We start from the raw sequence: 15,151 nt of genomic DNA, 5'->3' as shown, positions 1-15,151 counted from the left end.
TTAATTACGTGGTGATGAGGTGTTTTTAATTACGTGGTGGTGCGGTGTTTTGAATTACTTGGTGGTGAGGTGTTTTGCATTACATGGTGAGGTGTTTTAAATTAATGGTGGTGATGTGATTTTAATTACCTGGTGGTGAGGTGTTTTTAATTACTTGGTGATGAGGTGTTTTTAATTACCTGGTGGTGAGGTGTTTTGCATTACATGGTGAGGTGTTTTAAATTAATGGTGGTGATGTGATTTTAATTACCTGGTGGTGAGGTGTTTTTAATTACTTGGTGATGAGGTGTTTTTAATTACCTGGTGGTGAGGTGTTTTGAATTACTTGGTGATGCGGTGTTTTTAATTACATGGTGGTGAGGTGTTTTTAATAATCCTTGGGGAGGTGTTTTTAATTACGTGGTGATGAGGTGTTTTTAATTACATGGTGGTGAGGTGTTTTTAATTACCTGGTGGTGAGGTGTTTTTAATTACCTGGTGGTGAGGTGTTTTTAATTACCTGGTGGTGAGGTGTTTTTAATTACGTGGTGATGAGGTGTTTTTAATTACATGGTGGTGAGGTGTTTTTAATTACCTGGTGGTGAGGTGTTTTTAATTACCTGGTGGTGAGGTGTTTTTAATTACCTGGTGGTGAGGTGTTTTTAATTACCTGGTGGTGAGGTGTTTTTAATTACGTGGTGATGAGGTGTTTTTAATTACGTGGTCGTGCGGTGTTTTGAATTACGTGGTGATGAGGTGTCATCGTCCCAAACTTCCAGTCTGCACCTACCCCTCCCATATGTATGTGCTGAGGGGTTCTTTTTTGAATTTTACATATTTTTTCAACCTAAATCTTCAACCTAAATTGCCTATAAAAATGTAATATCACAAACAATACAAATACATTTGTGCAAAATAATTGTTTCTATTATGATTGGTGTAAATCATGACAACACAGCAACTCAGGTACAGTCATTATCCTCAGCTAAAACAAACCCGTTCCTCTGTAACGACACGTGGTGAAGTAAGCGCAGTGAGCCGAGCCAAGGTCGTACATGTCTCTAGGCTAACTAAATTAAGGCTAACCCCCGCTCTCGCGGGGAAAAATGGCCTTAAAACGATCATTCATTCATTCATTCATTCATATTCATTCATATATATATATATACGCATCAATGGGACATCTTCGGTATATAAGCTACTGCCTCTCCAGATGGCATGCCAGCTCGTCTTCTGGAGGAATCCACTCCATGCTGAGGTTCTTCTTGGGGATCTTCTTCCAGGTCTTCCTGACCTTTTCTTGTCTTGTATTGAGCCAGTTTCTTTCAGGTGTTCCAAAGCGCATCTCTAGGAACTCTTGAGCTTTCCTGCTATTTTCATCATAGTGGGATATTTTGTGCTGTTTTCATCTAAACCCAATGGTGGACCAGTTGCAATTCAGAAAGAAGAGAATCCTTGGAGAGGCACAAACTGAAGTGGCAAAGAGCTTAGAGCTGCATCCCAGTCCAGTGACACCAATTGAAATGTGTTCCTGATCATCATTTCCAGATTTCCAGGAGAAATGTCCCAGACTGCCCAAAGAGTTTTCCACCTCGACCACAACGCATGTGTTATGTCCAGCCTGGGCGAACCAGGCAGCTTTATTTTCCCACCGGGACGGGGCCTTTACTTATTTAACTTATTCTCGCGCTTCTTGTGATTTTCATTTCTTTCTTTGGTTCCTCCCTTCCACAGAACTTTCCCCCTGGTTGTTGCCGGATTTGTGACTGTAGTAATTTTGTGACCTAAAGAGGAAGGTAATTTATTAGGTGTACAGGTTTTATGTGCATGTTCTCGAGATATTCTCATTGATTTTTGCTGTGTGTGTGTGTGTGTGTGTGTGTGTGTGTGTGTGTGTGTGTGTGTGTGTGTGTGTGTGTGTGTGTGTGTGTGTGTGTGTGTGTCTGTGTCGTTGGTCGTTATCTCCACAGGCAGGTTTCAGAAGGTGGAACGGAGCCCTCCCAGGTCAAAGTATCCGTGTGCGTGTGTGTGCGTGTGTGTGTGTGTGTGTGTGTGTGTGTGTGTGTGTGTGTGTGTGTGTGTGTGTGTGTGTGTGTGTGTGTGTGTGTGTGTGTGTGTGGTGTTGTGTTTGTGTCAGTTGTTGTTGGTGGCTGCCAACATCTTCTCATGTGGGTGGGTTTCAGATAGTGGGGAAACTTAGCACAACAATTGTGCATATTGTGAGGAAAGCACCAAATTTGGCACACTAGTAGACTATTATATTATGAAAAGATCTGGATATTGGGCCATCTCAGATTCAGAGATTTGATTTTTGCAAGATTTCGATTCGATTGGGATCGAAGAGAACACCTTCTTCGTCTTCTGTACAGTGAAGTTGCCAGCCCTGAATTCTCTGGCTACATCTCGGTGCTTCATTGGGAGTGCAACCATGTCCCTCAGGTGAACAGGGACCCACCTGGCATAGTGTGTGTGGTCTAAGGCAGAGAACCATGGGACCAGTTCCGTCAGGGCATCAAGGTACATCGTGAATGAAACCTGCCGCAGAGAACGCACGTAGACCAGTACCAACATCTCTAGTTCCAGCACAGTTGCCCAGTACTGAAAGTTGGGAATGTCTTCTCCTCTCTGGTGACACCAGTCTTCGAACTCAGACAGGTCTTCTGCATCATCAGCATATGTCATACAGTGGCGATCATACGCACGGTGTTGCAGGATGTGCAGTGCCGCTGCAGTGATTTGATGAGCTCTTCTTGTGCGGGTGACGTGGGCAGCTCGCAGGAAGGAGTCGGCCGTCCTTGGCGTTGCAATCTCAGCTTGCAAATCTGCAAAATCTGCAAATCTTGCAAAAATCAAATCTCTGAATCTGAGATGGCCTAATATCCAGATCTTTTCATAATATGATAGTCTACTAGTGTGCCAAATTTGGTGCTTTCCTCACAAAATGCACAAATGTTATGCTATATTTAGTTTAGCTGCCGGACTAAGAGGGAATAGACCAATTTTTTTTTTGGCTTTTTGCAATTGTTGGTGCTGTATTTGTTGCTGTTTCATTTTCCTGTGCGGGATCTTCGACTCGCACCTGTTTTTGGAAATTCTTTGCAAGGTGAGTTAGGGATACTTTTTCAGGTTTGTTGTGTTCATGTTTGGTTACAAATTGCATCCAATAGTCTGTTGAGCGTTTCACACACTCAGCTAGTCCTAAACTCGTTGCTCTGTGCACCTGTTTGAGTTCCATCAGGCCGCTAACTCCCTCTCCTCTCAGCAGGTACATTCTCGGGATGCACTGGTTTTTGTAAAACATTTTGCGGATGTTAGAGAGTTTTCTTGTTTTGATGTCTAACTTGTTGATTTCGGATTGGGCCCATTTTATTATTCCGCAGCTGTATTGAAACACTGGTACTGCGAGCTGGTTTATGGCTTGGATTTTGTTTCTTGGGGAGAGGTATGTTTTCAGGATCATTTTCGTTCTATGTAGGTGTTCTTTGACGATTGTTTTGCGCATTTGTTTGTGACATTTGGTGGCACTATTCTACCCCGAGGCATTAGTATGATGGTTCATTTTCTAGCTGCTGTATTGTTGTTTCAAGGTCAATTTTTACGTTGCATGTTTTTGTTGGTTTACCTTGTACAAATGTGCACTTGGCACACTTGTCTCGTCCAAATTCCATTTGAATGTCCTCAGAAAACTGTTTTACTAGTTTTAGTTGTTCTGTCAATTTTTACCCTCGCCTGGGGAGAGGGTATTGCATTTGAGTCCATTTGTTTGTCTGTTTTTTTGTTTGTTTGTCTGTTTGTCTGCACAGAATAAATATGATTTTCTCCTCAACCGTTTGTGCGATTGTCAGGAAATGTTCACCATAGGTGCAACTCCACCTGTAGAATATTTTATGATAATTATGATGTCATAGGTCACGTGGTTTGGTCGCCATCTTGGAAAAACGGAAAAACGTTGCACCTCTATATCTCCGAAAGCACTGAATTGAAAAAATTGAGACCGCTCATTGTAAAGAACTCTCCATGGGGAAGAAAATATGTTAATGATGATGTCATAGGTGCCTCCATTATGGCGTCATAATTCGACAACTATAAAACTTCATCCTATCAAGATGAAATTTATTGAGCATCATGTAGGCATAAATTGGTGGAGAAAAACAATAATGATGACGTCATCAGTCACGTGGTTCGGCCACCATCTTGGAAAAACCGAAAATTTTGCACCTCTATATTTCCGAAAGCGCTGAATAGAAAAAATTGAGACATGGCTCATTGTAAAGAACTCTCCATGTGGAATAACATCTGTGAATAATGATGTCATAGGTGCCTCCATTATGACGTCATAATTTGACAAGTACAAAACGTCATCCGATCAAGACGAAATTTATTGAGCATAATCTAGGAATAAATTAATAGAGAAAAAAATAATGATGACGTCATCGGTCACGTGGTTCGGCCGCCATATTTGTTTTAACACAAAAGCCTTAAAAACCACAGAAAATACATCCTGGTGAGGATTTGCAATCTCTGATTGCTCTTTCTAGTTGTCATTTGTCAAGAAGAGCTTTAAATCATCCATGTATAGTTGATGTGTCACCTTTCCTCTTTCTTTGGATGTTTGTATATTGGTTGTTCGGGTGTATCCATGTCCTTGTTCATTGATGAGGTTTCTTTGTGGGTTCAGAGCCGGACAAAACAAGAGGAGGGAAAGACTGTCTCCCTCGAAGATCTCACATTGTATCTTCACATCTGGTATTTTGATATTTCCTTCTGAGTGCTGTAATATCAATGTGGTATTCCAGAGCTCCGTTGCTTATTTCAATCAGTTTGATTATTTGGGGATTGATTTTCTATATTTTCATGCATTTTATCATCCACGAATGTGGGACACTGTTAAAAGCTTTCCTAAAGTCTATCTAGGCGGTGGACAATTTGGTTCTTCGCATTTTGCAATTTTCAAGTGCAGCCTTGATCAGTGGTAGGTGGTCAATTGTTTCATAACAACCTCTTGTGCATCCCCTTTGTTCTGCCTCTAAAGCTGCTTGTTGTGTTAGCTTATAGTACATCATGTCTGTGATGGTGCTTATTCGAAGTTTGTATATTGTTGATAAGCATGTTATTGGCTGGTATTTTGTGGGAAGTGGGGTTTCCTCAGATTTTGGGATGAGAAAGGTGTTTCCCTCTCTGATCCACTCATCCACTGCCTTTTCTTCTTGGATCAGCTTGCATCTGGATGCCAATGCCAGTAATGCCATCTTGTGAAGTCACGTTTCTCTCCACACTCCGTGGGCTAACTAAGGATAAATCAACACCTTTGCGCTCCTCGCCTCCCTCGCCTATGAGATGCGAGTTTGTCCGTGCTCTACCTTCTTAATGTTGAGTTTCATGCGAGGAAGCAGCCCAGAACAAAGTCTTTGTTATGTCTCTGCCAGAGTCTGAAACATTCCTTGGCATTTTCCTTGATTTCCTGCTGCAATATTTGTATGAAGCTGGCATAGTATTCCAATTTGTTTGTAATTTTGTGAGCTATATTGCCAATATGCAGGATTCTCTTGGCATCCCAGAAATTTGACACCATTTGATCTTTCCAGCTGAGACGTGTAAGAAATGTATTGGATGAAAATAAAACACACGATGATATCTTGTTTCCAATTTGGTTTCAGGATCGTAGTGGTGAAGCAGGATTTCTTCACCAGCTAGGTTTCATGGTCTTGGAATTATGGAGGAGACACACACACACACACACACACACACACACACACACACTGACACACACACACACTGACACACACACACACACTGACATACAAACACTGACAAACACACACACACACACACACACAGAGACACACACACATTGACACAGACACACACACACACACATTGAGAGACACACACACACACTAACACACATTGACACACATTGACACACACACACACACACACACACACACACACTCCTCTTGACTTGCACATTTTTTAAACAACCTGAATTGAAAATGGGTTATATTGAGATTTTTTTTTTTTGCCACAGAACTACACATAATACTCCATTATGTCAAAGTGGAATTTATTTTCGGAAATTTTTACAAAACAATTAAAAATGAAAAGCTGAAATGTCTCGAGTCAATAAGTATTCAACTGCTTTGCTATGACACTCCAAATTGAGCTCAGGTCCACCAGTTTCCTTTGACCATCCTTCAGATGTCTCTACAACTTGATTGGAGTCCACCTGTGGCTAATTCAATTGATTGGACATACTTTCAAAAGAAACACACCTTTCTATACAAGGTCCCACAGTTCACAGTGCATGCCAGAGCAGAAACTCTACGATGAAGTCCAAGGAACTGTCCATAGAAATCCGAGATATCATTTTGAGGAGGCATTGATCTGTGGAAGGGTATAAAACAATTTCTAAAGTTAATGAAGGTTCCCAAGAGAACATTGAGCTTCATCATTAGGAAATGAAAAGAATATGGAACTACCCAGACTCTTTCTAGAGATGGCCATACGACCAAACTGAGCAACCGGGCAAGAAGGACCTTTGGTCAGGGAGGTGACCAAGAACCCAATGACCACGTTGACAGAACTACAGAGTTTCTTGGCTGAGATGAGAAAACCTGCCAGAAGGACAACAGTCTCTGCAGTACTTCACAAATCTAGGCTTTATGGGAGAGTGGCCAGATGGAAGCCACTCCTGAGAAAAAGGCACATGACAGCATGCCTGAAGTTTGCAAACAGGCACATGCCAGACTCTGAGAGCATGAGGCAAAATATTCTGTGGTCTGATGAGACGAAAATTGAACTCTTTGGCCTGAATGCAAAGCGCTACGTCTGGCAGAAACCGAGCACATCACCCATCTAATACTATCCCTACTGTGTAGCATGGCGGTGGCAGAATCATGCTATGAGGAAGCTTTTCAGTGGCAGGGGCTGGGAGACTTATAAGGATAGAGGTAACAATGAATGGAGCCAAATACAGGCAAATATTGAGGAGAACCTGCTTCAGAGTGCAAAAGGCCTCAGGCTGCGGTGAAGATTTACGTTCAAACAGGACAATGACCCCAAGCATGCAGCCAAAGCAACACTGGAACTGCTTCAGAACAAGAACGTGAAAGTCCTTGAGTGGCCCAGCCAAAGCTCAAACTTGAATCCCATTGAGAATCTGTGGAAAGACTTGACGATTGCTGTTCACAGACGCTCCATCCATCTTGACAGAGCTTGAGAAAATCTGCAAGGAAGAATAGGAGAAACTCTCCAAATCCAGATGTACAAAGCTGATACAGACATACCGAAGAAGACTCCAAGCTGTAATCGCTGCCAAAGGCACTTCTACGAAGTATTGACTCAGGGAGTTGAATACTTTTATAAATTAGATATTTCAGTGTTTTATTTTTAATAATTTTGTAAAAATTTCCAAAAAATCGAGATTCCACTTTGACTTTATGAATTATTATGTGTAGATCTGTGGCAAAAAATCTCAATTTAACTCATTTTAAATTCAGGTTGTAACAAAACAAAATGTGAAAAAGTTAAAGGGTGTGAATACTTTCTGAAGGCACTGTAGGTGGAGGTGGATATGTTGAGGGAATAAGATAGGAGGAAAAGAGGTAGACCACAGTTGAGATGGAAGGATTGTGTGAGGATGGATATCAGTAAGATGCGAGTGGTTGGAGAGTGGTGAGAGTTGGCTGAGGACAGAGAGGAGTGAAGGAGTATCGTGGTCAAGGTAGAGCAGAAGCTTGGTGCCATTGGACTCCACTCACCCCTTATACAGGGAAGAGGAGGAGAACAACAAATTCTCCCACTATTATAGATGGATAGCAGCACATGCGCTGTCCACTCAAAACGACTTTAGTAAAGATCATTTCACTCTTTGCGGATGTTTTATACCTCCGGCGCAGAGGTTCTGCGTTAGCGGGATCCCCTTGATGTGACAACTGCAACATTATTGAAACTAAATACATGTATAACAAGAAAGATGCAAGTTTAAAATGAGCAGAATAAAAATGAGCGATGATTCCCTCAATCCTAGAACCTCTCAATTGGCCTTTATACGAGTATTTTTCAACAATTTCAACAGCAGTTGGCCATTCCTCCCCTCTTTTCCATTCCCTTTTTAAATTTCTAATCCGGGAAGTGCCTTGTAAATTGTAATTAAATGTAAAAATGAATGCTGGTTCTTCGATCCAATCTCATGCATTCATGCACTTTATGGATATTTTTAATGTTAAGGCTTTTGCTCTTACTGCATTGATACCGCTTGAGTGCTTGTAAGTGATATATTGCTGCTTCTGATAAACATCTTTCAATACACATTCATACTGGATTGGAGCATTGCAGAAACTTAATGAGGCAAGATGCAAAACTTGATACCTCTAGGAGATAATAGATCAGGAGGCATTTAATTGCGGTGCTATCATCAATCAACAGGGGAAATATTTAATTTTCTGCGCAAATTTTTTTTTGAGATTTTGAAAAACTTTTTTTGTTGTTTCCTTTGTTTGCAGACAACCATATCAGATTGCCACAACTCCTCACTGATGTGCCTGCGGCGCACACCATCGGTTTGACAAATGCTCAAACCCCCAGTGTAGTGGTGGGAAAACCACCATCCCTGCACTTTGAGCACTGGCCGCCTGCGCAGTACCACCTGATTAGGGAAAGTGGTGGTAAAAATGAAGCTGATTCAGTGGAGTATGGTCTGGAAGGGGAAGATTATGTCTACCAGGAACATCGGCAAGAGCATGTATTGGTTAAGCAATTTGGTGAGTATTTAGCGCCCCCCTGTGATTTGTATGTTGCAAGGAAAATTTTGTATATTCTTGTCAGCCTCACTGAAGATAACCTATCTCGGCATTCATGATGGACCGGTAGTACAGGCTCACAGCACAATGACCCTCCATGCCTATGATTTAATAATCAATATCATCTGTGCAATGTCTTTACTCTCAACTTGCAGCATCTATTCCACCATCTTTTCCTCTCTGCTTTTTCATTGTTATTTTGTCGTCATTCTAGAGGACCCTTTTTACTTCTCTTTTAGCTCACCTGGTGTTGTGAAATAAAACTCAGACCTCTTCCAAGAAATGAGGCTTTTTTGAACTATATCTCTACTCATCCTACAACACAAGAATGCAGATTATTAGTTCCACAAAGAAAGCAATCAAGCATACATCTCCTTCCAGTTTCCTGCTAGCAAGCATTTACATACCTATTAAATCTCAGTTGTCTACAGCACTGGGATACAGAATGTCACCCCCTTGCGCATCAAATGGACACAGCTTACAGAATATAATCTCCCTCAAGGTCGTCCCTTCGCTCGGATCGTCTCTTCACTCAGCTCGAGACATGGCATCATAATTATTCATCACACGTGGAATGTAGTTCCAGGGAGCTTATGGGATGGCGCCTGGTCCGTCTGTCAGTCCATCAGTACATAAACACTTCCAACTTCGTCTCGGAAACTGCTGATGGGATTGTGATCAAACTTGGCTAAAATGATGTGAGGTATGTTGCAACTCAAGTTTGTTCACGGCATTAAGAGACCGGGGTATAAGGGGGTCTACCGGGTGTCAGAGTGGGTCCAGGTTTGGCCCAACCCCCCCCCCCCCCCCCCCCATCCCAAAATATATATTTGCTTTCTTCTCAGAAACTACATACACAATTTTGATCCACTTGACCACAACCTTCATTACCCATGATGTACCACAGCTTGTTCACGGCACGAAGAAAATCATTTTCTAAAGCGGGTCTACGGGGGGGTCAAAGTGGGTCCAGGTTTGACCTCTCCCCCCAAAATAGGTATTTGCTTTCTTCTCTGAAACTACACACACGATTTCGATGAAACTTGACCACAACCTTCACCACTTGTCATGCACCAATGTTTGTTCACAACATTAGAGAAATCGGGGCTTGAGGGGGTCTATGGGTGAGGGTTTCCCCCCAAAATAGGTTTGTTTAAAGCCTTATGATTACGTTAGTATGATTCTACATGCTGCCCTGTCTCCTAGCAACCATTGAAATTGGTTTAAAATACTGTGATACTGTTTAAAATACCTTTTAGTCAGTGTAGTATACCGTTTTATTCTCCCAGGTGAGTGCCCAGGGGTATTGCCCCTAATTTTTTTCCTTTTGCTGCGGAGTTGCAAAAGTGTAAACATTTGTGAGCAGTTCATTTCATCTGTTGGGGTTATTCCATGTTTCAGCTTCTTTGGACTGAAAATACGATTTCTGCATCTTCATAATGGCTTTCTCACCCATCTCAGTTTGTGTTGATGATACATTTGGACCAGACTGCAGCCTCAGTTGCGACGACTGCTCCAATGGCGGAGAGTGCAACGAGTCAAAGGCTGGCTGTGACTGCGCCCCGGGATGGACAGGTCTTGCTTGTAACGAAAGTAAGTACCAACTGAGCAACCAACAATCCAGCCGGTTTGTGCAGCATTTTTCCTTTTGCTCCATTTGAGAGCAAATTGCTTTTGACACAAAGCCAGATGCGTCCAACAATATAACGTAAAGCAGTTGCACGCTCGCCTTCAACGGACGAAGCACAAACCGTCCGTTGTTTGTCAAATTCAGACGCCAAATTGAATGTACGTCTTAGTTGCACAATCAAACCGGCAAGCATGGCTTTAGCCTTTTGTCCGACATTTGTAACCTTTTGTAACCGGCCTGCACACTTTTGTGCTGCTTCATAAACTGACAGAGAAGGCCAGTTCTGACAACACAGGTCCTTGCTTCATTCTACTTGCTTTTAAATTTGTTTACAATTGTATAAAAAAACAAACACGATAAAGGCACAAGAATGAGGAGTTTGTTTGCATAAATAAACTTTTGGGTGCACATGACATGGTCTGCCAGTAACCCTCTTCTTGTTAAGTTTTCAAAATCCAGGATCACTGCTCACCTCCATTCATTTGGTCCTCTTTTCTCTCACCTGTGGAACCAACTTCCCCAATATACAACTAACGGGGACACCTCTTCGCTCTAGTTATAGCAAGCAACGCAAGTCGGGGCCATATCTTCCCCATTCTTCCCTGTTGCCCGAATTTGTCAGGGCAGCGCGTCACGGTCAAAGAGCCGTTTAGTCCCCATGGACCGGCTCTTCCCCTCTTGACTCTGTCTCTTCTCTTCTCTCTCTCTTTTTCTCTCGTTCTCTAACTCTGTTGTGACCCTGACTTCATGAAGGCTGGGGTACACCATCCTGGATGTGGGGGATATCTGGGTCACTCCTAGGAGATCGATTGGCTGTCTCGTGCTGCGGCCTTGTTCGAGAGAACTTTAAGGGGCTTAGCAACAACTTTCCCAATCTGTTCAGTCCCATTCTTTCCTCGAGAGCTTTAAAACAGCTGTTCACCACAACCTTGGGTGATCTCTTCGAACCCAAAATTGACCCCATTTGCAAGCACTCTCTTTTTCAACGTTATTGTGGTTTTCTCTCCTCTCCCTTGCCTCTTCTCATTTGTTAGTTGCCAGTTGATATGTTCATTTTCTGTTTTATCACCAATTACTACCTTCCTCTTCTTGCTGTGTTTCATTCAGCTTGTGATTTTGTTAAGGTCTTCAGCTTGTACACCCCCATGTGTGCTTCACCCCGGCCCCTTGATCTCACTCTCTCTTCTATTCTGCTGTTGGTGTTTCCCTCTTTCCATTTTGTTCCATTCTGCTCCAGCTCTTCCATGACCTTTGACCCTGTATACAAAAATCAAATGAGACACCACAATTCAATTTGGAAATCACAGCCTTATTTAAAACTAACTAGCCTGGTGTTGGCTTAGTGGTTAAGGTGCCAGCTTGGGATCCTAGGATCCTGGGTTCAAATCCTGATCCATCGCTCAATCAACGCCAGGGGGGTTGACTCAGCCTGTCATCCTTCCGGGATCGGCAAATTGAGTACCAGCTCACTGGTAATTCCCTGTGTGTTGCAAGAGGTGACTGGCAGAGTTTGTTTTTTTTGTATACAGGATCGAGGCTCATGAAAGAGCTAACATTTATCACACAAACAAATCAAACAGACAAACAAAGTACAAAGTAGTATAAAAGATGTAGTATAAAAGTAGTGGTAGACAAGATAGGGGGAGAAGGGGAAGCACACAAACACAACATTTGAGAGCAAGGACATCGGGAGATGTGTGGGAGGGAGAGGGCTTGGGGGGAGGCGGCGTGGAAAGGGGTGGGGGGGGGGGGAGAAGTATAAAATACAAGGACACCAAGGACTTCCAGGAATGAAGTTGGTATTTCAAAAAAGTGGATTTGGGGTGAAATTAGCGGGGGTAGAAAAGATCAAGGTTTTGGATGGGGGAAGACAAGAGATGGTGGTGAACAGCTGTTTTAAAGACCTGGAGGGAGGAGTGGGATTGAAGAGAGTGAGGGAGTATGTTCCAGAGGCGGGAGAAAAGAGGAATGAAGGAGTGAAGGTGAGCAGAGAGTCTTGATTTTGGCATTTTAACCATAAGAGGGTTGCAGGCAGATCTTGTGCGACCTGTAGGAATATTTGGGGGACAGAGCCCAGAGACAGCTGGGGGAGCAAGGCTGGAGAGGAGTCGGTAGAAGACTGAAACACCACCAACCTGCCTGTGGTGAGTAAGTGAAAGGCCCTTGGAGATAGCTTCATTGCGGGAGATTCCAATGATTCTGAACGCTTTGGTTTCAACAGCGTGAAGGCGAGCTAGGTGTGAGGCAGGAGCACCAGCCCAGAGGGGAAAGCAGTATTCCATTGAGCTGCGGATGAAAGCCTTGTATGTGGTGAGGAGCTCAGGTGTGCCAAGGAAGGACTTCGCACGACGGAGGATGCCCAGTCGGCGACTGGCTTTGGAGGCCAGATTTGAAATGTGGTTTTCCGAGGAAAGATCATGGCAGACAGTGAGATCCAAAATCTTGCGTGACAGAACTTCTTGGAGAGGATTATTCAGAAAGTGGATGGGAGGGTTGTCCAGTTGGTCTTTTCGGAGAGACATCGTAAGAGTGTGAGATTTGTCAGGATTGAAAGACATGTTAACCTTGTTTGACCAGTCTGTGATTTTGTCCAGGTCTGCAGAGAGTGAGGAGGCTGCAGACTGCCGATCTGAGGGATGAGGAATGGAGCGGCAGAGAGTGGAGTCATCAGCAAAGAGATAGAGAGGATTTTCAAGAGAGTCAGAGAGATCATTGATGAAGACCAGAAAAAGCACAGGCCCAAAACACTGCCTTGGGGAACTCCAGCCTGAACAGGAAGAGGAGATGAGAGAAACCCATTCAGGGCCACACGTTGACTACGACGAGAGAGGAAGTCCACCAGCTATGCATGGAGATTTCCATGGATACCAAAGGAGGAGAGTTTGGTGAGCAGAGCGGGGTGCCAGACCGTATCGAAGGCACGTGGTATGTCAAGGGAGACAGCTCTAATTTCCTGTTTGGCATTGAGGACCTCCATCCATTGTTGAGACAGCAGAAGCAGCATATCCAGAGTAGAGTGACCTGGTCTGAAACCAAAATGATGATCAGAGATCAAGCCATTAGAGAAGAGGAAAGATTTCATATCCGAAGCAATGATGGATTCCATGACTTTGCTTATAGTTGGGAGAAGGCTGATTGGTCTGTAGTTGCTAGGATCTGTTTTTGCACCTTTTTGTGTAAAGCGGTGATGTTGGCTGATTTCCAAGCAGATGGCAGATGACCTTGAGCAAAAGAGAGGGTGAAGAGAACAGAGAGAGGGAGTGAAAGAGCGGAAGAACAGGATTTTAGGACCCGTGGGCTGATGCCGTCAGGTCCAGTTGCAGAATCAGGGTCGAGGGTTGACAGAAACTTTTCCACCTTGTCAGGAGGAAAGGACACAGAGTCCAGGAGCAGTTGGGTATGACTGGGTACGGTGGGTACAGAGAGGGATGGGTTTGGGACACAAGATTTAGAGGCAAACACAGAGTTGAGGCATTCAGCTTTTTCAGGTGCGGAGTCAGCTGTGTCGCCGTTTGAGGTAAGGGAGGATTTGAAAGGGGGAAGATTTGAAAAAGGGGGAAGATTTGAAAGGGATGGGTGATGGGGAAGATTTGGAGGGAAGGGGCAAGGGGGAAGATTTGAAAGAGATGGGTGATGGGGAAGATTTGGAGGGGAGGGGCAAGGGGGGAGATTTGGAGGGGAGGGGTGATGGGGAAGGGGTAAGAAACACCAGAAACAGATTTGACCAGACGCCACCAGGATTTGGAAGAGGGAGACAGATAAGAGAGTTCGGTCTTGAGAATGGAGAGATATTGTTTCCTGGCTCTCCTGAGGGTGGACACACACTTGTTTCGGGCTTTGTGAAAGGTAATGAGATTTCTTTCCGTTGGATTTGCTTTCCAGGAGACGAAGGCGAGTTGTTTCTGGGAAACAGCCTCACCACAAGATTCCGTGTGCCATGGATGGGAGGAAGGGTATGACAACTGAAGACGAGATGGCAAAAGTCTGTGCATGAGAGAGAGTAATATACTTTGGAAGAATTCCCAGGATGAGTTGATATCAGAGGCGGTAGAGATGGCAGACCAGTCCAGATGTTTGATGGCTGCTTGAAGACCGTGCCAGTTGGCCTGAGTGAAATGCCAGACTTGTGGACGCTGAGGAGGCTCTCTGAGAATGGTCAGAGAGATGTCCACTTTTACAAGCACATGATCAGATGAGCCGATTGGAGCAGAAGAAGAGCAGCAGACATTTGCAAGGACGTTGGTCATAACCAAATCCAGAAGAGAAGATGCTCCATTGACTGAGATCCGGGTCGGGAAATTGACAGATTGTGTCAGTCCCAGTGAGTCGCAAAAGTCCTTTGCTGAGGAGCCATGGCTGGTGAGAGAGGTAACCACACCCAGCCAACTGGCATGGTGACAATTGAAATCACCACATATGAGGAAGAGAGAGTTGGGATGAGTAGATAGAAGTTGGTCCATATTATCAGACAGCGAGATGTAGATGGAGTCATCACTGTTTCGTGGACGGTGCAACACACATCTATCTATAATTCCAGTAATCTCTGTGTGTATGTTTGTATGTATGTATGTATGTATGTATGTATGTATGTATGTATGTATGTATGTATGTATGTTTGTCTGTGACCGCTGTTTCTCGACAACTACCGGTCCGATATACTTGAAACTTGCCAGGTATATTGCTGGGGACCCGAGGATGTGCCTTTTCAAGGTTTCATATTAATCGGAGAAGTAGTTACCGA

The 15,151-nt window shown here is 43.7% G+C and overlaps 1 protein-coding gene across 1 annotated transcript in view; it reads left to right on the top strand.

Moving 5' to 3' along the window:
* MEGF6 (multiple EGF like domains 6) overlaps positions 1–15,151 on the top strand; it is a 520,079-nt gene that overhangs the window by 408,600 nt on the left and 96,328 nt on the right. Inside the window, exons 12-13 of the mRNA XM_078781084.1 lie at positions 8,484–8,741; positions 10,242–10,373. Of these exons, the coding sequence (XP_078637210.1) occupies positions 8,484–8,741; positions 10,242–10,373 (390 nt within the window). The remainder of the gene's footprint in view (positions 1–8,483; positions 8,742–10,241; positions 10,374–15,151) is intronic.

Source organism: Myxine glutinosa, chromosome 6, assembly GCF_964187855.1.
Source record: "Myxine glutinosa chromosome 6, kmMyxGlut1.1, whole genome shotgun sequence".
NCBI lineage: Eukaryota > Metazoa > Chordata > Myxini > Myxiniformes > Myxinidae > Myxine > Myxine glutinosa.
Note: the sequence above shows the minus strand (reverse complement) of the source record. Positions and strands in the feature narration are given on the sequence as shown.